Source organism: Zalophus californianus, chromosome 9 (genome assembly GCF_009762305.2).
Source record: "Zalophus californianus isolate mZalCal1 chromosome 9, mZalCal1.pri.v2, whole genome shotgun sequence".
Taxonomy (NCBI): domain Eukaryota; kingdom Metazoa; phylum Chordata; class Mammalia; order Carnivora; family Otariidae; genus Zalophus; species Zalophus californianus.
Window position 1 is genome coordinate 80129524 of NC_045603.1, and position 27830 is coordinate 80157353.

A 27830-nucleotide genomic window follows, 5' to 3' on the forward strand; every position below is an offset into this window, starting at 1 on the left:
TGGAATGTGCCAGACTCAACCTTTGACTTACTACCCTCTGTCTACAATCACTTGCTTGCTGATCTCAATACTCTCCTGTCTTTAATACCAGACTGATTGAAGCTTGGATCCTTCTCCCGATGTCCAGTCTCGCATATCTAACTGCCTGTAGGACATCACCATTTGGCTATCTAACTTCAAGCTCCCCATTTACTCCTATATCCCACTAAAAATGAATTCCTTCTCAAGTCTCTGGCATCTCAGTAAATGACAATTCCATTATTCAATCTAGGCATTCTAGCAAAATGTCTTGGTGTTATCTATAAACTTTGTTTCCTTACACTTTAAATCCATTCCTTAAGCAAATTCTACAAAGTTTAGCCTTAAAATATTAAAAATCTGACTACTTCTGAAGACTTCCATCACTACCACCTGCTTCAAGTTGCCATTAGCTCTCATCTGGACCATTGCAGTAGCCTCATAGCCTGTTTCCCTGCTTTCACACTTGCCGCCCTTCTTCATCTATTCTCTATTCTTCATCTATACAGTAGCCATCATGATTCAAAAGAATAGGAAGAAGAAGAATGTTGGCTCAGGTCTCTTCTGCTTAAATTCCTCCTGAAGTAAAACATCTGCATGATTTGGCCTCTCCCCTGATCACCCCTCCCCTTTTCCATATCCACTTAATTTCCCCTAGCAGGTCTCTGTTCCATCTAATGACCACCTTGCTGCTCCTCAAATATGCCACACACACTCCCATCTAAGCACTTTTGCATCTGCCTGGGATGCACTGATCCTCCAGGTATCCTCAAGACTTCTTTCATGTTCCTGCTTAAAAGTCTTCAAAGAGGCCTTCACTTACCACCCTGTGTGTAGCAGCTTTTTCCTTCTGCCCCCTACCCCTTCGCTTGCTTCATTTTTCTTCACAGAACTTATCCTCATGTGACATTTTTATATGCATTTGTATTTGTTCCTACTGAAACAGAGGGCAGGGATTTTGTCTGTTTGGTTCATTGCTGCATACCTGACCTAGAAGTGTCTCACACATAGTAGGTAGTCCATATGTATTTGTGAAATAAATGTCCACTGAAGTGAAAAATACTTAAGAAGTCAATTTGAAAACAAAGTAAGTGTAGTCTTAGCATCGAATTAAGTGGACATATCAATGGAATGAAATAAATAGGCATAAACAGATTTTTACATATGCAGATACTAATATATCATAAACAAATTATTACCCATTAGTAAGAAGTGATTAGTAATTTTCAGGGATGAGCAAACTTTCTCCATGAAAGCAAGGTAGTTCATATTTTCGCTTTTCAGGCCACTATTATTATGGTCATAGCAGTTACTAAAGGGAAAGGAGCCATTGACAATATGTAAATGAGTGGCTATAGCTAGATTTGCTCCATGGGCTGTAGATTGCTTACTCCTGGTAACATTAAAGTGATAGTATAAACTCCATTAGGGTAGTGATTCTTATATATTTTATTCATCGATAAATCCCAGGTACATAGAACATTCTTGACATGGAATAGACATTCAACAAAAATTGTTGATTTGAACTAAATCAAAATGCCATTTGAGGACACTGGCTATTTGGGGTGAAATGAACTCAGTTCCTAACCTAAATCATATAATAGCGTAAATTGCAATTAGATTAAGATTTTAGAGATAAATGTGGCACAATAAAAATGGATGGAAATATAGGTGGCTATATTTATCTGCCTTTGGATGAGAAGGTTCTTTTTAAGCATAAAAGTGGTGAATGAGAATAGCTAAGGAAAATAATAGACGTTTCATTTTTTGAAAATTCAAATTTAAGTACATAAAACATCACACATAGCAATAAAAAATCAAAATAGAAAAAAGTTACTAACATTTCTAAAAAGGCTTAAATAATCTTTACATAAAGAACTTGGGACGCCGGGGTGGCTCGGTCGGTTGAGCTTCCGACTCTTGCTTTTGGCTCAGGTCATGATCTCAGGGTTGTAAAATCGAGCCTCATGTCCGACTCCGTGCTGAGTGGTGGAGCCTGCTTGGGTTTCTCTCTTCCTCTCCTTCTGCTCCCCACCCTCTAAAATAAATAAATAAATCTTTAAAGGCCCAATGCTTGAAAAAGAAAAAAAAAGAATTTATATATATAGATAGATAAGAAAAGCCCTAACAATCTAATAATGAAATGGTCAAGACCCAGGCATTCATGACTTATAGAGGAGGAAATACAAGCAAACCCTTGAAAAAAATAGTCAACTGTTAATAATTTTTTAAAAATACAAAGAAGAATAAGATCCAGTTTCTAACTATCAAAGTTGTAGGGACAAAAAGATAAAAGTAAAGAGATAATATTAAATGTTGGTTCGCATACTTTGCTGATGAGACTGTAAATTCATGGTGTCTTTCTGAAAAGCATTTTGGTAATACATTAAAAGAAACCTTCATACCTTTTTAATGTGTCAAATAGTTTACTTTCCACGAATCTGTCCTCAGGAAATAATTAGAAATGATATCAAGGATTTATGGTCAAAGAAGTTCAACATGCTGTTTTAATAATATACAGTAAGAAATAGATTCAAAATTTAATAATAGAGAAATAGTTCAATAAATTATGATATATCTATAAGATTGATGTTATAGAGTCATTGAGATTTCTTGAGGATTTTTAATAATGTGGGAAGTACTAATGGTCGAGTGATGAGTATAAAAAGGAGAAGACAAAACTGGTTATCTAGAATAATTTCAGTTACGTAAAATATACGTGGTAGAGCACAAAGATTAGAAGAAAGGATTCTAAGAGGATAACCATGGTTTTATCTGGATTTTTGTATTAAAGGTAATTTTTGTTTTCTATTTTGTGCCTTTCTATATTTTTTCAGGGTTCCTACAATTAATATATATTGATATTAAGAAAAATACTATCTTTTTACAAAATGAGTTTAGAATTCTAAGAAAGCCAACTGAGTGTATGAACCGATGACTCACCTAAAAAGGAGATGTTTAAAAAGCAAATGTTTGGAAGTTTTGGCCTCATGAATGAAGGGATGCAAATTAAAATAAATATGTGATATCACCTCAGCTGTTTAGAGGAACATGTCTACTGTCTACAAGGAATATAAAAACGATCCTTAGGATTTGTATTCCTTGGTCTGTGTGATCAAAAGTATGTTACTGGCACTAGAGCTCCCCTGTCCTGCAGGGTAGCAGCTTGCCACATTTAAATTTAAATTTTAATTAGGTAAAATTAAATCTGATGGACAATCCAGTTCCTCAGTAGCACCAGCCACCTTTTAAGTGCCCAGTAAGCACATGTGCTGGACATCACTGATGCAGATTTCCATCACTGCAGAAAGTCCTATTGGACAGTGCTGCTCTAGCATATAACTTTTTAAATCCCATCTGTCATTTTGGAAGAGTAGTGGTGACTTTAGAGTGGAAGAGAGAAGGGACATCATATATGCAAGGGGAGAAATGTCAGGCATAATTATGTCTAGAAATGTTGTTTCATATTTATTTTTCAGCAAATGGTTTTCTACCTACTGTGCGCTGAGGTCCTGCCTGCGCAGTGGTGAGCAAGTCAGACTAGTTTCCCAGGTCAGGGACTTACATTCTACTGGTGGAGACAGAGTTTCACTTGCTCTTTCCTCAGAAACCCCCAGGGCTGTTTCCTCACTTCCTTCAGTTTTTTGTTAAAATGTTGCCTTATCCAGAGAGGTTCCCCAAGCAAGTTAGGTAAAAGTAATCCTCCACTGTACCCACTCCTCCTGTAGCATAAGAACGAGCTATACACCTCCTCCCTGTACAGCCTGCCCTTCTTTATTTTTCCGCTAGAGTATCCTCTTTGCTCTATTTTCCACTGATATTATGTATTTATTAATTTGTCTTTTGTGTGTCTTTCTTGATTAGAATAAAAACTCTTATATAAGAGTAGGGATTTTGTTTTGTTTGGTTCACTGTCCTAACTCCTAATCCAATATTTAGCTTTAATTTATTTTTTTAAGATTTTATTTATTTTATTTGAGAGAGAGAGAGAGAGAGAGAGAGCACAAGCAGGGGGAGTGGCAGGCAGAGGGAGAAGCAGGCTTCCCGCGGAGCAGGGAGCCCGATGCGGGGCTCAATCCCAGGACCCTGGGACCATGATCTGAGCTGAAGGCAGATGCTTAACCAATGGGGCCACCCAGGTGCCCCAATATTTAGCTTTAACTTAAATAATAATAATTTAAACAAATAATTTGAAAAATAATGATACATGGAGCTTGGGATTATTTTAATATTTTATAATATTTTACAGAGATTTTAAAATATTTTAAAAATTATGATACATGGAATATACCAGAGAGATATAAATAGTAATTAGTGATATAAGACAGACCTCAAGCAACCTAAGGGTGAGACAAGAAATCACTGTTCAGTAAATGTTTGGAGGACAGTTGGATGGATATCAATACCAGAAAAAATTGATCAGAATCCAAAAATCAGGTCACTACAGCAGCAAACTCCCAGATAGTGTAAAGAGTTAAATGGGAGTCATGATGCGTACAGGGATAGAGGAGGACTCCAAAAAAAACTAGAACAAAATGTGTAGAATATCCTTTGCTTTTGTGGAAGGGAGGTTTTTTTCTTCTTTATATTAAATAAATAGAAACAATCTAAATAAAAAATAGTGCCTGAATGCTAAGAATTATTTGACACAATGAAATGTAATGAAATAACATTCTAAATAAAAAAATCAGAATGTGAAAAATGTATGTGAAATGATAATCCAAAAGAACTTATGAAAAATATGTTAAAATGCTATGTCATATGTCAGTCATTATCCAGGTCTCACTTAAAGTGGTTAGAGGATTTTCAGTCATCCGTACATGACAAAATATTGGCATGAAGTGATTACGTGGAAAGTGCCAACCCTCATTAGTAATGTCAGAAACACAAAATAAATTTTAGGTATCATTAAATGGGTGAAAATAATGATAATTTACAGGTGGGAACAGTCAGTTTCTGCGGGAACCAGATGGCATCCTCCAGGAGGTGTGGGCAGTGTGAAAGGGACCAAGAAGGCACAGGGGAGCACCCTGGAATTGGGGACACTGCAAAGCTGTTTGCACCCAGGCATGAAGGGGTGAAGACAGTGCCATTGTTACTGGGGACACTGCTGAAGGGCTCAGTGGGGGCTGCCCCCAGAGATTCAGACACTGCCAAAACCTCTGTGAGGGGAAGAAGATGGAGTTGGAAGCAGAGGTCCAGTAGGTCCCTGAATTCTATCTCTCCTACTCTGTTCTGCCAGTGCCTCACATCAGCTGATCCCAACCGGAGCCTGAAAACAAGAGCTAGTTGGAAATAATGAGGGACCATCCTGTGTATCTACACATAGGTTGTTGATAACATTGTACATTTGTTATTTTAGAGGATCAGCCCAGCAACAGTACAAAACTGTCTCTATATCCTCATCTGGTGATTCCTCTTTTGGTAGAATATACACCAAAAATCTGAAAGTAAATATAAGAATTTTGCACAATTCGTTATAGTTGCAAAAAAAAAAAATAGGGAAATCACATAAAAGACTAGCAAGAAGGAAATAACTAGGAAAATAAGAAAATGATTTATGTTTTTGGTTATGTATACCTCAATTTATTCCAAAAATGGATTTAAAGCATGATGGTGCATTGGCATGATGGAATAAATATTACCTTTTATTTTTATTTATTTTTAGTTTTTGCAATTGCTCAAAGTTCCAACTTTATCTTTATTATGTTCAATTAGCCAACATATAGTACATCATTAGTTTTTGATGTACTGTTCAACGATTCATTAGTTGCATATAACACCCAGTGCTCATCACATAGCCTTTTAAAATAAGTGTTTAGAGAATCACACAGGGCATGCTTTGTAGGAAATAATGGTATGTGAATAATATGTGCAAATAGGTTGAAATTTTGAAAATACATGTATTACACATCAAAGTTAATTTCATGGGGTATCATTTTTTTGAATCATTTCCAATCTTTATTGGAACGAGGCAGTAAAAATAAATGAAAGACAGAATGGATAAAGAAATATTGTTATTTTGGGGTGTTCTTTTTTTTTCCTGGAAAGTTTTAAAAGATTTTAATAAGTAAAGTGGCTTCTTACATCTCTTGCCTATCCATGATACTGCAATGTAGGATGCAAGTTTCTGAAGGTACAAAAATATTATCATTCATATGGGGCAGAAAAAATATCTTGAAAAATTGTTAAAATTTCTTGTTCAAATGTATTGAGGAATAGGTTCCACATTGCTTTGTAAACCCAGGATTTTGAGGAAAGTCTTTATCTAGAGATAGATTACTTTTACTAATCCAATGACAAAAGCAAATTTCTGAGTGGTTCTTTAGCAAATGTCCAGTTGCAGGTAATTCAGTGTGGTACTGCAATAGCTCGGCAGAGCCCCCCCCCCACCCCAGTTGTGTGAAATGTCACTGGATGAGGAAGAAGCTTATTCGGGCTCGTTATGGTAGATTTGGTCGGCTACCTCTTCAACTTTAACATATTTTTATCCTGTGAATCAGAAAATTTCAGTATCAAAGCCAGTGCTGGAAAAATACTAAACGAAATAAATCCTATGTCATATCTATCATGGGAAAACTAATTTTATATTAGTGCTGGGACCACACTCAGTTTTAGTGTCGTTGTTCCACAAATATAGCCTAACCCAGAGTGAACGTGAAACAATATAAGAGTCCTTCTGTTCTTTCTTATTCTTTCATTTTTTTTAAATGAATTGATTCATTCATGTCCCAAACATTAATTGAACATGTTGTATATGCCAGGCATTATGTTACCTGCTTGAATGCTGGCTAAAAGATTGCATAATTTGACATCATTTATTTCCTTTAATTGCACTGTTCCCTGCAATAACTGTGAGATTAGTTCTCATACAACCCTGTCAGGGAGGTGTCACTTAATAGACGAGGAAAAAATGAAGAGCCCTGATGGGAAGTGATTTAGGAGCAAAGCAAAGCAATCCCCGTACTCTTTCTTTTACCTGTATTTGGCAAATACTGTTATTTCCCCAACCAAAACATTGGGACACGCATTTGAGAAGGGAATTTTTCTCTTTTGTGAACTTATTTGTGTGAAAGGTTTTTAAAGCAATATCAAATTAAATTATAGTTACTTATTCTTTTTGATGAATCACCTTCCTGAAAAGAAAAAGAAATGATGTAGAAATTTGGATTGTCTATGAACATCTGGAACATCTGGCCACCATATTTCCCCACCATCACTGTGAATATTTAAACGTTGTTACTCTGCCCCAGTTTTTTGGGGTTTTCTCACACCCTATGCTTTTCCCTTCCACTTTTTTCTTCTTCTTTTTATCTTCATGGTTCTTTTTATTACCCAGCTTTTTTTCATTTGTTTTTAATCATGTATCTTAGCTTTGCAATTTGTCTACCCTGACATATTTGGAAATTTGTGGTTTGTTTCACAAAATGACCAATTTCTGCCTCATTTAATCATATAAAAAAACAGGGCAGAAACCAGGCCTGTATTCTTTTCTGGTTTATCCTTAGTGCTAGTATTGTCCCTTCTTGCTCAGCCCTACTCAGGGAAGGAAGCATGCAAAGGCACACTTCGGTGCTTCCCGGAGCATCTATGCTATGGATGAAAAGGTCTGAAGTGTTGGAAAAAGTTTTATCTTCTTGTAGCTTTCTACCTCCCTTGCCAAATATTTTCTGTTTGCATCCTCCAATTTGGGCCAGGTTTTATAAGTGAAAATATGTAGAGATATAAACCACCATTAATCACATTTACCACTTTCTTATAATGACTGTTCCTCTTTGATTTCCTCACCTTGAGTGGAAGGTGGAAGGGCGTTTTCCAGCAAAGCCATGTTTGAGAACAGAGGGAGAAGGTTGGTGTGCAAGAGTAGGGAGAAGCAGAGTAGGAGGAAGGGACTGGGGGCATTTGTGAAAGAATTCTTCCAAGGATGAAATGACAACCAAACTATGGCAGAATGATAAAATTTTAATAGATGTTTGGCAGAAATGTGTCTATTCAAAGCAACTTTCAAAAGCAGAAGAAATGTTATAAATAATAATTTCAGAGCAGTTTTTACAAGGTTTCAGTACTGAGTTAGAATTCAAAGATGTGGTAGAATGTATTGAGTTGTTCAATTTTTCTCTCCAGGTTTGCAACACAACCACAGACCGGAAACATGCAGACACCTTCTTGGAGAAGTGTGTCACTGAGTCAATAATGAACATTGTGAGCGGCTTCTTTAATTCCCCCTTTTCAGACAACAGTACCAGCCTCCAGGTAACGTAAATAAACACAGGAGCACTCTGTCACACTGAGTAGGAAAAAACTTTAATCTGGTCAGGAAGTCATTTCCTACACCACTGAAGGTCACTTTTCTCTCATATTATTTACTATTATGCCGTTTCTGAGTTTACCAAGCTTTATTTTAAGTAAAGAGGCTCCATCTTCAAATTGAATTATTCCTGTTCTCCCTCCAAGCATAACAGAAACGTTCATATCAGTATACTGGCTGTTTGCCAAGTGTTGCAATAAATGATTCTTTCAAAGGATATGCGTTTTGACTCAATAAATTCCACCTTAGTAATTAGCAGGAATTTATATACTAAGAATTAGTCTGGAATTAGAAGGAATTTATATACTAAGATTTTCGTTCGAGTATTTATAATACTTAAAAATTGGCATCGACCTTAAATGACCACAAATAGAATAGCTAAATAAATTATGGTGTGTCTGTAGGATGGCTTATTACATAGCAAATGGAAATCATGTTTTAAAAGAAATATGTATGACTAAGGAAAATGATTGTGAAGTAATATTAAGTGAAACGGTCCCCAGAATTGCATTAGAGTATCATCCAAATCTGTATGTGTAAAGAACATATGTGCCTATATACATAGATAAACTCAGGAGGGAAATATCTTCAAAATGTTCATACTGATTATCTCTACATGGTAGGATTATTGGTGATTTTCATTTCTGTGGTTCCCCAAAATTCTATAGTGATCATGTATTACCCTTATAAAAATATCATTTTGAATTGTACTTTCTTTAGGGAAAACTTTTAAATTATTAGAACCCTATGAAATTGTTTCTGTAGGTCAAAATTGTTGTCTCCTGTCCTTGCACATCATATGAAACCAAAACATACAGTCAGTCAAACAAACAAACTTAGAACACCTGCTCTACTTATACTTGGAAACACACCAGAGATATTAAAAAAATATTTAAACGCATGTCATTGGCTTCAAGAAATGCCAAATTTTTTCTGATTAAGTATATAGTTAAAATGCAAATAATTGATTTTCTATAGTGTCTGGCATGGTGCCTGTCACGAAGTGGGTACATAATAAATATTTGTTGAATGAGATTCTGTCAGTGGCACTGATGCTCAAAAAAGACTGGATTGTGTTTTATTTTGATGAGCCTTTTTGATAATGCACAGATGCCATGTTAGGAGAGTTAATGGCTTTAATGGCCTATTTGCATACTTTCTGTTTTCAGACACATCAGCCAGTTTTTATTCAGCTGCTGCAATCTGCCTTCAGAATTTACAATTGTACCTGGCCAAATCCCGCACAGAAATCCTCCGTGGAGTCTTGTATCAGAACTTTGGCTGAAGTGGGTAAGTCAGAATGTCGGGTTTTACTTACTTTTACATTTTGTGAAAGAAACTGGACTTTTGGCTAGTAGCCAATACAAGTGGCTTTCCAGTTTACAACTTAATAAGAAAAAGCAGGTACGGTTTCTCCAAAGCTGAAGAGCAATGACCAGCAAACAGTTCTGAACATTGTGGCATACTTTGTGGGAGGGGAAGATGATTCTTGTATTTCTTTTTTCAAAATTTTAAAATTTATTTATTTATTCTTAATTGTATTTCTAATTGTAATATTGCACATGACACTTTAACAGCTCGGTAAGATTTTACAGGGATGAGTTTAGTTTCGTTGTCATCTCAGATTTCGTTATGGAAGTGTCTTGTCCATTAAGTAGCCTGACATACTAACACCTTCAGAGGGCAGGGGGACCTTTTTAGGGTTTTTTCATTCTCCAGTTTGGTCTGAAATCCATCAGTATTTACTAAGGGCCTATTGTATATAGAAACCTTCAGAAATTACAAATGAAATGGAAGGCAAGGGGATTACAGCTAAGGGAAGGTTAGTAGATTTTAGAGGGAGTTTCTCATATGTTCCTCTTTCCTTCCTACTCCCTTCCTTCCTTCCTTACATCCTTCCTTCCTTCCTTCCTTGCAAAGGATTCTTATTTATTTATTTATTCAAGAGAAAGCACAAGCAGGGGGAGCACGAGAAGGAGAGGGAGAAGTGGGCTCCCTGCGTGGGGCTCAGTGTGGGGCTCGACGCAGGGCTCGATGTGGGGCTCGATCCCAGGACCCTGAGATCATGACCTGAGCCAAAGGCAAATGTTTAACTGACTGAGCCACCCAGGCGCCCCTCTGAAAAATCCTTTCTTTCAGGTTAATTAGGGCCATACTCCAGATGTTGGAGGGGAGGCAGGGAAATAAATACTGGGCTTAAAAAAGCAAACAGAGGAGCTTGACCATTCTCTCAACTAATACAGCACCGGGAAGGGCAGTTTATAGTGTTTGTTATCACCGCTGACATTTACTGAGCACTTGCCATGTGCATTGCTAAGCAATTTGCTTGATTTGTCTCATTTAATGCTTGGATAGGTTCTTTGATAATTTATATTGTACAGTTGAGAAAAACAGAATTATCCAGATTAGGTAGCTTGGCTAGGGCTACAGTATATGCTCAGTAAATATTTGATAAATGAATCAATGATTTAACTAATTAATGGCCATTTAAAATTTTTTTTGTCTTTCCCCCATCTGCAATTTGATGTAAGTGACTGTATATTAACAAGATTTAATGACTGCTCAACTTTAATTTGAATAAATAACCTAAGATAACCTAAGAGGATCAATTTAAAAATTTTAGAACTAAGAAACTGAATTCATCTCAGTGATTAATTATAAATAAGTATTAAACTGGATAGATATCCTATGTAACAAAAAGAAACAGTGTGTAAAACTCATTATTCACAATAATAATAAAAAATAATAAATTCTTAAGAGAAAAGTTAACAAAAACATGAGAGAAGAATGTTACAATACTATTTTGAGGGCTATAAAAATGTTTAATAAAGGAAGAGCTTTATTCTTACTGGATTTAAAAAGTTCCTTTTGTGAAGATGCTGGCTCTCCTCGAATACCTGATAAATTTAATGCTTCAACCTGCCTGGGAACCCTCCTCCACACACATCTTCCCTCCTCACTGCCCACTTGGGCTTAGGTACCACATGCGGGACCAGACCCCACCAGGATGTGTCCCTTGGCAGTGTGCCCCTCTGTGAAGGCATCCTCCTTACCTCCCATAGGTTCCTTCAGGCTGCTGAGGGCTCTTCTTTCCACGGCTGTGGCCTCTGACTCTGCTGGCTCACTCCACATGCATCCCCACATCACCGTTGGTACCCTGTGCCAGGCTGTCCCCCCAGCAGCTGACGTGCTCCTCGCCCTGTCAAGTTCTGATTCTCCACTGTGGGCAGCCTCCTATGCAGGCACCTTCCACTTCTTTTTGGACTCAGAAGCTCTGGATCACCTCATCCTCATGTGCACTTCTTGCCCAGGGCTGACGCTTAACTTTGCGCTGCTCCTCCTACAGACTTTAGGACTGAAGCTTTCAAGAAGGGGAGAAATAAAGGAAGGGGCCACATAGGTATCGTGTCAAAAATAAAGAAGGACACAAAAGAGAAGCTAATTCTTACTTTAAAAAGATACACATAACAAAATGTCCAGAAGGATATAAGTGAAATATTAACATTGATTATCTCCGAGTGGTGAAATTAGAGGTGAATCTGGTTCTGTTGTTCATGCTTTAGTGTATTTTAATAATATACTTTTTAAGCTATAATGAAAGAGTACTAACAGCATTTCTATTTGGGTGAAGTCATCTGGGAAATAGACTAACCGTTAAAAGATAAAATCCCAAGGGAAAACAAAGAAATAAGATGATGTTCTTTCTCTTTTTTTCCTCTACGTAGGAATACATTGTCCTAGCTGCCAAGTACATTTCTGTATTTTAACATCTTAAGGCAGCCTCCCGTCTTCTGCCTCCTTTCTCTCCCTGTCCTCCCCCTCGTCCACCTCCTTCTTTTCCTTCTTGCTCATCTCGTCCTCCCCCCTCTTGCTCTCTCAGTATTTAGCAAATGCACTGGTGGGGGGAACACCACTTGGCCCTCCACAGAGCATAGAGGGCATCCTGTTCAAAACATTTAAAAATTGCGATGAAGAACTTTCAGCCACAGGGGAGACCCCATGCTGTGCTTTCCACCTGACTTCCCACTTTAGTGCTGTTTCTTGTGCTTTGGGATTTAAAATAGTCACTGACACTATATTAGTCTAAATATATCTTTTATTTCCGTTATAAGATGTCATTTCCTTCCAATCCTCTACTGGCCCAAACCTTATGATTTAGCAGGATAGTTTAGTAACTTTTTATTATGCTTTAAAGACATGGGTGATAGATAGGAAGTAAAAAATTATATCCAAGTCTGTATTCAAGGTAGGTTTGGAAGAATGATGCTTTTGTGTAAAATTTCAGTTTTATCTTTGTGAGAAGGCACGTTTTCTCTCTTCCTGGTTTGTTCTTTCCACTTGAGCAGTTAGGAAGCTCTGGAAATTTTATCCCCACCATTATCCCTCTGCATTTGTACCTCTCCTTCCTTCCCCTCCATAAAGGCCTTGTTTATCCCCTCATCACTTCCTTCCTGGACCCCTGTGGGAATTATTCAGTGTTCTCTCCTCCTGTCTTTCTTCACCTAAAGAAATCTGCTACCAGAGTAACCTCCTGGAAGCCCCCAGCCTTCAGCCCTGTCCCTTTGTCTAACAAACTCTTGAGGATGGATTTCTCATTGTCACATTCATGGCCCCTACAGCACAGCCCTACCTTACCTTTCCGACCTTCTTGCTCGCTGGTTCCCGTATACCTCATGTGACCGTGGATGGATATGATGCCCCATGCCTTGCTCACGCTGTACCTTACTTTCTCATTATCTGTTTCGTTCTTTCTCATTCTCTGTCTTGTTCTTTTCCTTTCTCTCTCCAGTTTCCACCACTGCCACCTGTCAGCATCTTTCCCATTATTTGAAATTTTTATTCAAATTCCTCCATGAAAGCCCTTCTTAACTCCCATATCTGGGGCTGAACTTGGCCCCATTTGACCACTTGTACTTTTCTTACAGTCTTCCTTTGATCATATTGTATCCCATCCCAAGTCCTCATCTTATTTCCCCTATTAGACTTTGAGGGACAGTGATTATGAATCACAGAGACGTGAATAAAAAGCAATTGTCTAGGATGAAGAATGTGAAAAGCAAATCCCACTTTGTGATAGTTAGACCACCTCTTTTTTTGCTCGTTCATGAATTGCTGTGCATAGACAAACATAATGAACATAAGAGGCATTCAGAAGTGAGCATCCACAGTAGTAAAGTGATCTAAACCCACCTTACTTGAATAGCGATTGAAAACACTTGAAATATTTAGGCAAAGGAGAGACGTCTGAGGGAAAACATAAGAATCTTTCAACGTTTGAAGGTGATCATGGACTTCTTTTACAGGGATAAGGTTAAAACTAATATAGAGTAGCTGCGAGAGGCAGATTTTTGTCCCACTCTAAAGAATAACTATTTTACAGTTAGTAATCTTTGAAAACCATACTGATCACATTTGATTGTTCTCTTTTGTTCACTCCCATTAAACACAAGAGCAGGTTCTACTGACTTCACTTCCAAAATATATCTTTTTCTTTATCTTGTGTGACACCCTTGTCCAAATTCACCATCATGTGACATGGATTACAGAAGCATTTTCTTACTGAACTCCCCACCCCCACTCCTGTCTTGCTAGCATCCATTCCCTACATAGCAGTTAGAATGATCTTAAAATGTACATCAAATCATATCACTCACCTACTGTCCATTGCACTTGAAATTTGTATTCCTTACCATGGCTTAGAATGTCCTTGATCATCTGAGCCTCTTCTTTTATTTATTTATTTTTTTTGGATGTAGTGTTCCATGATTCATTGTTTGCATATAACACCCAGTGCTCCATTCAGTACGTACCCTCTTTAATACCCATCACCAGGCTAACCCATCCCACCACCACCCTCCCCTCTAGAACCCTCAGTTTGTTTCTCAGAGTCCATTGTGTCTCATGGTTCATCTCCCCCTCCGATTTCCCCCCCTTCATTTTTCCCTTCCTGCTATCTTCTTCTTCTTTTCTTTAAAACATATAATGTATTATTTGTTTCAGAGGTACAGGTCTGTGATTCAACAGTCTTACACAATTCACAGCGCTCACCATAGCACATACCCTCCCCAATGTCTATCACCCAGCCACCCCATCCCTACCACCCCCCCACTCCAGCAACCCTCAGTTTGTTTCCTGAGATTAAGAATTCCTCATATCAGTAAGATCATTCATATGATCTTCTACATGTCTTTCTCTGATTGACTTATTTTGCTTAGCATAATACTCTCTAGTTCCATCTATGTTGTTGCAAATGGCAAGATTTTGTTTTCTGTTTTTTTTTTTTGATGGCTGCATAATATTCCGTCTTCTTTATCCATTTATCTGTTGATGGACGTCTTGGCTCTTTCCATAGTTTGGCTATTGTGGACATTGCTGCTATAAACATTGGGGTACAAGTACCCCTTCAGATCACTACATTTGTATCTTTGCAGTAAATACCCATAGTGCAATTGCTGGGTCATACAGTAGCTCTACTTTCAACTTTTTGAGGAACCTCCATACTGTTTTCCAGAGTGGCTGCACCAGCTTGCATCCCCACCAACAGTGTAGGAGGGTTCCCCTTTCTCCGCATCCTCACCAACATCTGTCATTTCCTGACTTGTTAACTGTAGCCATTCTGACTGGTGTGAGGTGGTATCTCATTGAGGTTTTGATTTGGATTTCCCTGATGCCGAGCAATGGGGAGCACTTTTTCACGTGTCTGATGGCCATCTGGATGTCTTTGCAAAAATGTCTGTTCATATCTTCTGCTCATTTCTTGATTGGATTATTTATTCTTTGGGTGTTGAGTTCGATTAGTTCTTTATAGATTTTGAATACTAGCCCTTTATCTGATATGTCATTTGCAAATATCTTCTCTCATTCTGTCGGTTGTCTTTTGGTTTTGTTGACTGTTTCCTTTGCTGTGCAAAGGCTATTTATCTTGATTAAGTCCCAATAGTTCATTTTTGCCCTTGCTTCCCTTGCCTTTGGCGATGTTTCTAGGAAGAGTGCTGCAGCTGAGGTTGTCGAAGAGGTTGCTGCCTGTGTTCTCCTCTAGGATTTTGATGGAGTCCTGTCTCACATTTAGGTCTTTCATCCATTTTGAGTGTATTTTTCTGTGTGGTGTAAGGAAATGGTCCAGTTTCATTCTTCTGCATGTGGCTGTCCAATTTTCCCAATACCATTTGTTGAAGAGACTATCTTTTTTCCATTGGGCATTCTTTCCTGCTTTGTCGAAGATGAGTTGACCATAAAGTGGAGGGTCCATTTCTGGGCTCTCTATTCTGTTCCGTTGATCTATGTGTCTGTTTTTGTGCCAGTACCATGCTGTCTTGATGATGACAGCTTTGTAATAGAGCTGGAAGTCTGGAATTGTGATGCCACCAGCTTTGGTTTTCTTTTTCAACATTCCTCTGGCTATTCGGGGTCTTTTCAGGTTCCATACAAATTTTGTTCCATTTCTTTGAAAAAAGTTGATGGTATTTTGATAGGGACTGCATCTGAGCCTCTTCTTTTTCTAACTTTTCCTTCACTCGTCCTCTCCCACCTCTGCTGCCCCACCCACACTGGCCCTCCTCCTGTTTCTAATCTACACCAGATTTTTTTCTCATCTCAGGGCATTTGTGTGTGCTGTTTCCTCTCTCTGGATCCTCTTCCCCCCAATTGTTACATGCACAAAATAGAAGTGTTCAGTGAAATGTTCCAGAACATCCCATATACAGTGTCCCAGCTTCTTCCTGCTCCTTATCCTATTTTTTTTCCCTCCTAGCACATAGCACTATTTGAAAGCATCTTGTTTGTCTATTTATTTATTTTTCCTTCTTGTTGTCTGCTTCTCCCATTAGAATGTAAACTACAAAAGCAGGGACTTTGCCTTATTCACTAACTGGTAGGGCCTGGAAGTGTCTGACACTGACTACGCAGGTTAATGAGTGTTGACTGACCGTAATCCACAGGCTAGGAATTTTGCAGATAGTGAAATTTAGGCTCAGAAATGTTAAGTACTTGTCCAATTAATAAGTAGTTGAGTTGGGTTTAAAGTCCAAATGTCTCTGAGTATAAAGTTTATGCTGTACTGCGTTACCTGAGAAGTCCTACCCTAGGAAGCCCTAACGTATAAACTAGAACTTGGCAGTTTGGCTTGCTGAGTGGGGATTAATCTGAAGTTTTACAACTCAGGTGCAAAAACATTTTTGTGTTTCAACAACTCTTTAAGAATACAAAGAGGTGCTACTATTTAACAGAATTCAAATACGTAAGAATTTATAATATTGGAGAGAACAAAGAGCTACATATTTTTTTAAAGATTTTATTTATTTATTTGACAGAAAGAGACACAGCGAGAGAAGAACACCAGCAGGGGGAGTGGGAGAGGGAGAAGCAGGCTTCCCGCCGAGAGCAGGGAGCCCTATGTGGGGCTCGATCCCAGGACCATGACCTGATCCCATGATCCCAGGGTCATGACCTGAGCCGAAGACAGACACTTAACGACTGAGCCACCCAGGCGCCCCAAAGAGGTTACATATTTAAGCAAAAGTCAAGAGAACAAAGTCAAGAGAACACAAAGCAAATGTTCAGGGCATTCACAAATTGGTCAACACATTCCTGTAAATGCAAATATCTATTACAGATCTTCCTCAACTTACAATGGGGTTGCATCCCTACAAACGCCTCCTAACTTGAAAATAGCTAAGTCGAAAAACGCATTTAATACCCCGAACCTATCAAACACCATAGCTTAGCCTACCCTTTGTTGAACGTGCTCGGAACACTTACATTAGCCTACATTTAGGCAGAAATCATCTAACACAAAGCCTTTATTCTTTAATAAAGTGTCGAATTGAGGTATTCACGTACAGGCGCAGAACCCTCCTGGTCATAGGGCTGCCTGGGAGCTGCAGCTGGCTGCCACTGTCTGGCATCCTGGGGGAGGATCCTACTGCACATCACTAGCTTGGGAAAAGGGAAAAGATCAAAATTCAAAAATCAAAGTACGATTTTCTACCAAATGTGTTTCACTTTTGCACCACTGTAAAGTCAAAAAATTGTTAAGTCAAACCACTGTAACTCAGGGACCTTCTGTACAGTTACATTTACATAACATGTTACAATTTGTAAAGTGCTCTCAACTGCATAAGCTCAACTCATCTATCACCAAAAATTCTTAATTCTAATTCTCTTTGTGGTTTGTACATTAGATACAAAAGGTAGTAAAAGGTGGGTGCCTGGGTGGCTCAATCGGTTAAGTGTCTGCCTTCAGCTCAGGTCCTGATCCCAGAGTCCTGGGATCGAGCCCCACATTGGGCTCCCTGCTCAGTGGGAGGTCTGCTTCTCCCTCTCCCTCAGTTTCTTTGTTCTCCCTCCTTCTCAAATAAATAAAATCTTAATAAAACAACAAAAAACCCCCAAAATATAGTAAAAAGCAAGAGCACTTCCTTAGTGCTCACATTCCTGAGAGCAGTGAGTATTTATTGAGTATAGGACAGTGTGGTAAACTTCATGATGTGGACACAATTCTTACCCTATTTTACATTGGGGATATGAGGTTGGCAAGGTTAAGCAGTTTGCCCAAGGTCACACAGGCAGGTGGGGACAGAGCCAGCACCTTCTAAACTGACAGGCTTGCAGGCATTTGTGATGCTCTACTATCACAGATCGGTTTAAACAAACATTATCTGTTTGATGCCTTTAAGATACAAAATATGGATCAAGATGCTAATTTAAGCTGTACATGAAATGAATTCATACAGTTTTCAGATAACTTAAAAAGTAGGTAAGGAGATAGTGAATTAAGTTAGTAAGGCTTCTGGGGGAAGTCCTTATAGAAAAAGAGTGCTTCCTATCATTTGTCTCTTTTTCCTTGATGAATACTCCAGAAATTTTTATCAGCTACTATCGAAGGTAGTACAGTACAAGGCTTCAGTACAACTGAAGCCGTGATCAACTGTGAATGTACCATGGGTATTGTGTTAGGTTTATCCCAACAAACTTCCTAAGCTTCTAAAAGCTGAGGTGCTTTTGAATGATTTGTATCTGCAGAAATTACCGATAGTTACCTCCATTGCTACACTTTCTCCCGAGTTATGTCAAATTTGAAATTGATAGGAAGATACAGGGTCTTCAGTGGTAATAAATGCGAATTCCCAGTAATATCATTCCCTGCGGGGGTGCCTAGCTGGAATGTAAGGCATACACATGTCTATCATTCTCTACCCTCAATGAGGTGAGTTAAGGCTGGTTTGGGAACAAGTAAGGATGGGAACCGCTGCAATAAATGCACACCATGATGTTCACTGAGATTTGAGAAATGGTAGGGCCATTTAGACCATGTAAAGTTTTAAATGCTCTTGGTCAGTTCCTGTTCCTCAGTTTACTCTTTTATATAAAACACAATAGCACATGTTAGAAGTAGTTTGAGAAAAAGCATCCAAAAATTACTTCCATATTATTTCACTTAAAAAAGAATTTTGCTCCATGTGTTTCATAATCTTCAAATGATTTGGGGGGATTAATGTTGGGTACTTTGTTGGCAACAGAATCTTTTTTCCAAGTGGAAATTCTGTAAAATATCTTCTACAAATGGTTTGAATAATGAACATCAATCTTCAAGCCAATTGTTCCCAAAAAATTTGAACATGTAGAAAATAGTAACCCTTTGAGGAGAGAAATTCAGTGTCTGTTAAACAAACAAATCTGTTTTAATCTACCTAGGAGGTTGTAGTTGATTGTAAGATGAGTTTGACACAATGTACTCCTGTAATTCTGGTTTTTAAAAACATCATTATTGCTTTTTAAAGTTAAATCTGAATAAGTTACAAGATAGGTCAAAATCTTATAATATTTTTCACATATTCATTGATTCATTGGATTTATAATGATCCCTCGTTATCTGAAACATATTATTTTAATTGTTTGGGAAGTACAATCTCAAACTGTATTTCCTGACCTCAGTAAATTTTTAGTACACTGGAGTAAATATAACAGGTACAGAAATCACAAAGCAGAATAAGTGGCTTAACTAAGCAGTACCAAGTAGCTTATCTGTTACAAAGTTTTAGAGCCTGAGATAGTGCCTAGAGCTCAGTAGGTACTCAATAAGTAGTTATTGCATGAATAAAATAAATGGATGAATACAAATATATGCGTGAATATCCTACCCCTCTCATTGGCTGCATAGTATCTTATTATGTGCCTATATCCTAATTTATTTAAGCCCATTGCTGGATATTTATGTTGTTTCTAATCATTTTGCATATGAGGGAAAATAAGGTGAATACCTACGAGTAGAATTTCTGGGTATTTTAATTTTGACAGACACTGCTGTCTGTAGAAATCATTTAATTTACATGTCACCAATGATGCAGGAGAGCGTTTTCCTCCTTGATAACGGGTCATTATCAAATTCTTAGATCTTTGCCAATCCTGTAATTAAATATCATTATAGATGATATCCTTACAAATATTGTTACAGAAAATATCATTATAAATAAAAGTATTATTATGTGTTTCTCTTTTTATGAGTGAAGGAAAAAAATCTGTCCTTATGGTTGAGTCATTGGCATTTCCTTTTCTGTGGATTGTCACTTCTTGTACTTTGCTTACTTTTTCTAAAGGTTTTTTTTTTCTTAACAGTTTCTCAATCATAATAACCCTTTATTTATTAAGGAAATATGCTCTTTGCCTATAAGTAACAATTGAAAAATTTTCTTCATTTGTCATTTGAATTTTATTTATTTGTTTATTTTCAGTTTTCATTTTATTTATTTATTTTTATTTTTTTATTATGTTCAGTTAGCCACTGTATAGTATATCATTAATTTTTGATGTAGTGTTCAATGATTCATTAGTTGCGTATAACACCCAGTGCTCATATAATTTTATTTTATTTTTTTGGCATACAGAAATTTATTTTATATTAGGCTTACAGGTTTTCTTTCATTTTCAGAATGGCCTTGATTTAAAAGATGTTTATAAATTCCCATTGAGAATTTTCATGGCTTTGGTTTCTCTGTCTGCTTGTTTGTGTTTTTGGTGTGGCTGTTTACAATTGCGAGCTCTCTGGACTAGATTCAGTTATAAGGTAGAAGGTATGGAATCAGCTTTATTTTTTCCAGATGACTAGTCAGGTGTGCCAGTAGTAGTTATTGCATAACCCATAAAATTGTAGTCTTTATTCAATTTGGGGATTAATTGAATGTACTTGGAGTGCCACACAGGAAAGATGCATTTCATATCTTTAGTGTTCTTTGCATTTAACCACACTAGTGCTTCGGTAGAGACTTATCCTGGATACTGTGACATACTACAGAAAAGGCACCACACTGCCCACCCTGTTACCCCTTCCTTGTGCACCACTGGCTATTCTAGTTCTTATGAGCCCACACAGTAGGACTTGACAACCAAGCAGGGCTTCTAATTCCTGTTGAAACTTTCTGTTGCCTTTCCCCCTACCTGTCAGTTTATCTATCTAAGCATTTTTTCCCATGGCACCTATCACTACAGTATGTGTGTTCTCAGAGATTTGGTTCTGGCAGGTACCATCACTGATTTTGTCTAATTAAAAAATGTCACCTAATCTGCAATATTTAATGAATAATAATTAGAAATAGATTTTGATTACATCTTAAAATCGCCACAAAGATGAGTCATATCCAGAGAATTTTCAGGATTGATAAGCCTAATTAGTAGCTTAGCCAAATCATCAAAATACTGGTGAATAAATATAGCTCATTTTAGAGAACTAGCTATCGCTAGGCAGAGCGCTACAAAAGGTAAATGCATTAATGACAGCCCATCCTTTCTACTATTCGTTTTTGAAAGAACTCCATACACTTACTCTCTGACAAAACATCCTTAACAAGGTAGTATCCCAATTGCATTCTAATTTAGAAGAGAAATGGGAACACTTTTTTTTAAGATTTCATTTATTTATTTGACAGAGAGAGCGGGAACACGAGCAGGGGGAGTGGGAGAGGGAGAAGCAAGCTTCCTGCCGAGCAGGGAGCCCGATGTGAGGCTCGATCCCAGGACCCTGGGATCATGACCTGAGCCGAAGGCAGACGCTTAACAACTGAGCCACCCAGGTGCCCCAGGAACATTTGTTTTTTAAATGTTTTAAACTTTAATGTGACTCTTTCCACTAAAGCATACAGTTGGAATTATTGCTACAGGCTAGAAGAATGACTGCTATAGTAAATTCATTAGTCCTTTCTTAATTGGGAGGGGCAGGGAACAACCAGCAATCCCCAAATACATCCTAGTTCACATTTCACTATACTGTACTATTTATACCAGAATTTTCCTAATTTAATAAAAGTAAGCTAAGTTTGGATTATATTTTTGGTTGCATTTGCAAAATATTCTAGTTATTGTTTTTGTGAGATCATGAATTAATTCTTTTCTTTTCCTTGTCACAATTTTCCTTTCTGCTTTAATTTTTAAACAATATATGGAAAGCTAATTAGCATTGTCAGCTTGGCTTTTGAATTAATATTTATAATATTTTGACGGTGCAGAGAATCTATTTCATGCCATACCTTTAAAGGGATATTTTTATAATTGCTTGAAAAATTTTTATCATTATTTCCACAGCTGTCTTATTTTAACTTGAATTCTCTTTTCCCCAGTTGCAGAGTCCATTTTCTTTTATGACTTAGAAATTGTGATTTAGGCCTTGGCTGGAGTTTACCTTAGGCAGGAGAAAGTAAAGAGCTTTTATTTTACTCCGTTAATTTATAATGTGCAATTTGTGCTAGGGTAGGAGACTAGAAAATACCCATTAAAGTAGTACAATTTGGGGAAAGTAAACAAACAAACAAAACCCTTTTGACAAAGTCTGGGATAGTGAATTCTCCTGAGCCTGGTCTGTCTGAGCTGTTGGCCCTAGTGGAATAGTGACAGAAACATCTGGGATGGGTATGATTCTCCCTGAGATCGCTAATTAGAAGCCTGCACTGCCGAGACTAACAGAGGCCCTGCCTTTGGACTGAATCTCCACCGGTGTCATTAGAAAAATATTCATTGACTCCTTCTTTGTGTCAGTTCTATTCATAGCAACAACACTTAGTTGATGGTCAGTTGTGTCTAATGTACCTGATTCCTAAAGGGGAGATCAATCCCAATCCCCTCCTCAATTTTTTCTAAGTGTTAGCGTAAACTTGGTTATAATATATATTGAGGAACATTGAAGTTTATATGTTTTTGTTTCTTCTTTGCATAGAAAATAACATATAACAAACAGCATTGTCTTCTGTTTGACTTTCGAGTGTTCAGAGCGAGCCCAGCTTATGTGTGAAGCAGCCAGAAAGGGATCAAAGTCTCACCAGGATTTGATCGTGGTGCAGGATTGAGTATTTATAAAAATATGTGCAGCTTGGCAGTGCTGAGGCCGTCTGTCCTTCAGATGCAAAGGGGGTGGAGTTGCTCCACCGCTGTGTGTGACGGACATAAACAGAGATAGTGTATGCTTTGGAAAAGGGATATTTACAGTGAATATAAGAGAACATTCACTGGGGAAATCTGGGCAGCAGTGCAACTGATTGTTTGGGTTACCTTACAGCTTTATTATTTCCTTAAATTTCAGCTAGAGCCCTTGTTTATTAAATTGGTAACTTTTTGTGTTGGTAGCTAAAATTATCTGTTTTCAAAGTAGTTTTAAAGTATCTTTCAACTTCAGGGAATTTTCACCAGCAGAACTAATACTGCCTACTGTCATTGCTCTCCTTTCATTATATGAAGCAAGCCGGATTCTCTCTCTCTTTTCTTCCTTTCCTAGTTTCATTCATTAAAAAAAGTCTTCCAGGGGCGCCTGGGTGGCTCAGTTGGTTCAGTGTCTGCGTTCCGCTCAGGTCATGATCCCCGCATCTTTGGATGAAGTCTCGCATCGGGCTCCCTGCTCAGCTTCTCCCTCCGCCTCTGCCCCTCCCCCTACTCATCCTCTCTCCCCCTCTCTCTCTCTTCTCTCAAAAAAATAAATAAAATATTTTTTTTAAAAAGTCTTCCAGGGATTATCATGATAACTTTAAATAATATCCTTACATTTATGTGTTTTGACTTAACAGCTCTAAGCTGTATTTCAGCTATATTTCCATGCTGAAAAATAAGGAACATTAACATTTTGCCTTCATTTTGACCTCTTCTCTCCCACTCTATGTTATAATTATTGCTTACTAGATTATTGGTTTTATGTTATGATTTCTGAAACTTATAATCTATTTGGAAATATAATGAAATCTTTTATAGGATAATAAAATTTAAAAATCAGATCATTCGGGGGAGGAGCAAGATGGCGGAGAAGTAGGAGACCTAAATTTCGTCTAGTCCCAGGAATTCAGCTGGATAGGGATCAAACCATTCTGAACACCTACAAACTCAACAGGAGATTTAAGAAAAGAATAGCAGCAACTCTCTGAACAGAAAAGTGACCACTTTCTGGAAGGTAGGACGTGCAGAGAAGTGAATCAGAGGCGATATTCCGGAGGATAGACGGTGGGGGAGGGGCCTCCGTCAGCCGCTTCTGGCAAGTGATAGAGCCCTGGAGCACAAAATCGGACTTTTAGAAGTCAGCTCCGCTGAGGGACGTCGCCCCAGTGGCTAAGCAGGGGGTGGAACCCTTGCTGGGACAGTGTGGTCTCCAGACCCTCGGGGTCACAGAAAGACCGGGGGTGCCTGAGCGTGGCAGAGCTCCCAGGTATCAGATCAGGGAAGCCGGCTGCAGAGATGTAGCCTAGGAGTAGGCTCTCAGCTCGTGGTTGCCATAAACCGTGATCCCCAGCACAGTCGAGCCACTGTTCCTCCAGCAGGGACCCAACAAGCGGCAGATCCGGGGAGACTCCTCTTCCTCCACTGGGAGGAGCAGCACGGGAGCGCACTGCAGGGATCTGCTGGGTTTGGAGACTCCACAGGGGTCGTGTGCCAGAGATAGAAATGGTAGGTCACAGGCGAGGTGAGCATGGAGTGCGGCTGGAGACTGGAGAGACGGGAGTGATTGACTGCTTTTCTCTGTGGGTGCACTGAGGAATGGGGCCCCCGAGTTCTCAGCTTCTTCGGGCGGAGATTGGGAGGCCGCCATTTTCACTCCCGTCCTCCAAAACTGTATGGAAAGCTTGCAGGGAACATAAGCTCCCGAGAGCAAACCCAAGCAGATTACTTAGCCCAGACCGACAAGGGCGGGGCAATTCCGCCTCCGGTGAAGACGTTTGGAAACCATGATAACAGGCCCCTCCCCCAGAAGATCAGCAAGAACAGCCAGCCAAGACCAAGTTTACCAATCAATGAGAACGGCAGAACTCCAGCACTAGTAGGGGAATACTGCACATAGAATTCATGGCGTTTTCCCTCTGATTCTTTAGTCTTTCAAAGTTAATATTTTTTCTTTTTCTTCTTTTTCTATTTTTTTTTTCTTTTTGGCTTTTTCATCCAACATCTTTTCAATCCCTTTTTAAAAAATCTTTTTTATTTTTCATTTTTAGAGTCATATTCTGTCCCTTCATAGTAGTTACCCTTATTTTTTGTATATATATATATATATATATATATATATAAGTTGTTCTCTCTTCAAAATTTTGGGATACAGTTTCTTCTAACAGACAAAATATACCCTAAATCTCTAGTATATGGCTTTGTTCTAGTCTCCTGCCTGATCACATTCTCTCCCCCCCTTTTTTTAAATTTCTCTTCTTTCTTTTCTCAACCAACTTCTTATCTTATCAATTCCTTTTATAAAATCTTTATATTTTTCATTTTTTAGTCATATTCCATCCCTTCATTGTATTTACCCTTATTGTTGTACATATATAAGTTTTTCTTTCTTTAAAATTTTGGGAGGCAGTTTCTTCTAACAGACCAAAATACACCCAGAATCTAGTGTATGCCACTGATCTATTCACCAGCCTGATCATATTTGATCATATTCTTTTTTTTTTCTTTTTTCTTTCTTTCCCTTTCTTTTCCCCTGGTTTCAGGTCTCTTCTGATTTGTTTAGTGTATATTTTTCTGGGGGTCGTTGTTACCCTGTTAGCATTTTGTTCTCTCATTCATCTATTCTCCTCTGGACAAAATGACAAGACAGAAAAACTCACCTCAAAAAAAAGAACAAGAGGCAGTACCTGGCAGTACTGCCAGGGACCTAATCAATACGGACATTAGTACGATGTCGGAACTAGAGTTCAGAGTGACGATTATGAAGATACTAGCTGGGCTTGAAAAAAGCATGGAAAATACTACAGAAACCCTTTCTGGAGAAATAAAAGAACTAAAATCTAACCAAGTCGAAATCAAAAAGGCTATTAATGAGGTGAAATAAAAAATGGAGGCTCTAACTGCTAGGATAAATGAAGCAGAAGAGAGAATTAGTGAATTAGAAGACCAAATGATGGAGAATAAAGAAGCTGAGAAAAAGAGAGAGAAACAACTACTGGATCATGAAGGGAGGATTCGAGAGATAAGTGATACCATGAGATGAAACAATATTAGAATAATTGGGATCCCAGAAGAAGAAGAAAGAGAGAGAGGCAGAAGGTATATTGGAGCAAATTATAGCAGAGAACTTCCCTAATTTGGAGAAGGAAACAGGCATGAAAATCCAGGAGGCACAGAGAACCCCTCTCAAAATCAATAAAAATAGGTCAACACCCGACATCTAATAGTAAAACTTACAAGTCTCAGAGACAAAGAGAAAATCCTGAAAGCAGCTTGGGACAAGACATCGGTAACCTACAATGGTAGATTGGCAATAGACCTATCCACAGACACCTGGCAGGCCAGAAAGGACTGGCATGATATATTCAGAGCACTAAACAAGAAAAATATGCAACCAAGAATACTATATCCAGCTAGGCTGTCATTGAAAATAGAAGGAGAGATAAAAAGCTTCCAGGCCAAACAAAAACTAAAAGAATTTGCAAACACCAAACCAGCTCTACAAGAAATATTGAAAGGGGTCCTCTAAGCAAAGAGAGAGCCTAAACATAACATCGATCGGAAAGGAACACAGACAACATACAGTAACAATCACCTTACAGGCAATACAATAGCACTAAATTCATATCTTTCAACAGTTACCCTGAATGTAAATGGGCTAAATGCCCCAATCAAAAGACAAAGGTATCAGATTGGATAAAAGAACAAGATCCATCGATATGCTACCTGCAAGAGACTCATTTTAGACCCAAGACACCTCAGGTTGAAAGTGAGGGGGTGGAAAACCATTTACCATGCTAATGGACATCAAAAGAAAGCTGGCAATCCTTATATCAGACAAATTAGATTTTAAACCAAAGTCTATAATAAGAGATGAGGAAGGACACTATATCAAACTTAAAGGGTCTATCCAACAAGAAGATCTAACAATTGTAAATATCTATGCCCCCAACATGGGAGCAGCCAATTATATAAGCTAGTTAATAACAAAATCAAAGAAACACATCAACAACAATACAATAATAGTAGGGGACTTTAACACCCCCTCACTGAAATGGACAGATCATCTAAGGAAAAGATCAACAAGGAAATAAAGACTTTAAATGACACACTGGACCAAATGGACTTCACAGATATATTCAGAACATTCCATCCCAAAGCAACGGAATACACATTCTTCTCTAGTGCCCATGGAACATTCTCCAGAATAGATCGCATCCTAGGTCACAGATCAGGTCTCAACCAGTACCAAAAGATTGGGATTATTCCCTGCATGTTTTCAGACCACAGTGCTTTGAAACTAGAACTCAATCATGAGGAAAGTCAAAAGAACTCAAATATATGGAGGCTAAAGAGCATCCTACTAAAGAATGAATGGGTCAACCAGGAAATTAAAGAAGAATTAAAAAAATTCATGGAAACCAGTGAAAATGAAAACACAACTGTTCAAAATCTTTGGGATGCAGCAATGGTGGTCCTAAGAGAAAAGTATATAGCAATACATGCCTTTCTCAAGAAACAAGAAAGGTCTCAAATACACAAGCTAACCCTACACCTAAAGGAGCTAGAGAAAAAACAGCAAATAAAGCCTAGCCCAGCAAGAGAAGAGAAATAGTAAGGGTAGAGCAGAAATCAATGAAATAGAAACCAAAAGAACAATAGAACAGATCAACGAAACTAGCAGCTGGTTCTTTGAAAGAATTAACAAGATTGATAAAGCCCTGGCCAGACTTATCAAAAAGAAAAGAGAAATGACCCAAATCAATAAAATCATGAATGAAAGAGGAGAGATCACAATCAACACCAAAGAAATACAAACAATTAAAAGAACATATGAGCAACTCTATGCCAGCAAATTAGATAACCTGGAAGAAATGGGTGCATTCCTAGAGATTTATCAACTACCAAAACTGAACCAGGAAGAAATAGAAAACCTGACCAGACCTATAACCACTAAGGAAATTGAAGCAGTCATCAAAAATCTCTCAACAAACAAAAGCCCAGGGCCAGATGGCTTCCCAGGGGAATTCTACCAAACATTTCAAGAAGAATTAATACCTATCCTTCTGAAACTGTTCCAGAAAATAGAAATGGAAGGAAAACT

The 27830-nt window shown here is 38.1% G+C and overlaps 1 protein-coding gene across 3 annotated transcripts in view; it reads left to right on the plus strand.

The window, feature by feature from the left end:
• ITPR2 (inositol 1,4,5-trisphosphate receptor type 2) overlaps positions 1-27830 on the plus strand; it is a 499981-nt gene that overhangs the window by 232503 nt on the left and 239648 nt on the right. For all 3 annotated transcript variants that reach the window (XR_003519864.2, XM_027593395.2, XM_027593396.2), the window contains 2 exons: positions 8143-8271; positions 9496-9616. Coding sequence is in view for 2 of the 3 variants with exons in the window: in XM_027593395.2 (XP_027449196.2) it covers positions 8143-8271; positions 9496-9616 (250 nt within the window). In the remaining variant the exon portion in view is untranslated. The remainder of the gene's footprint in view (positions 1-8142; positions 8272-9495; positions 9617-27830) is intronic.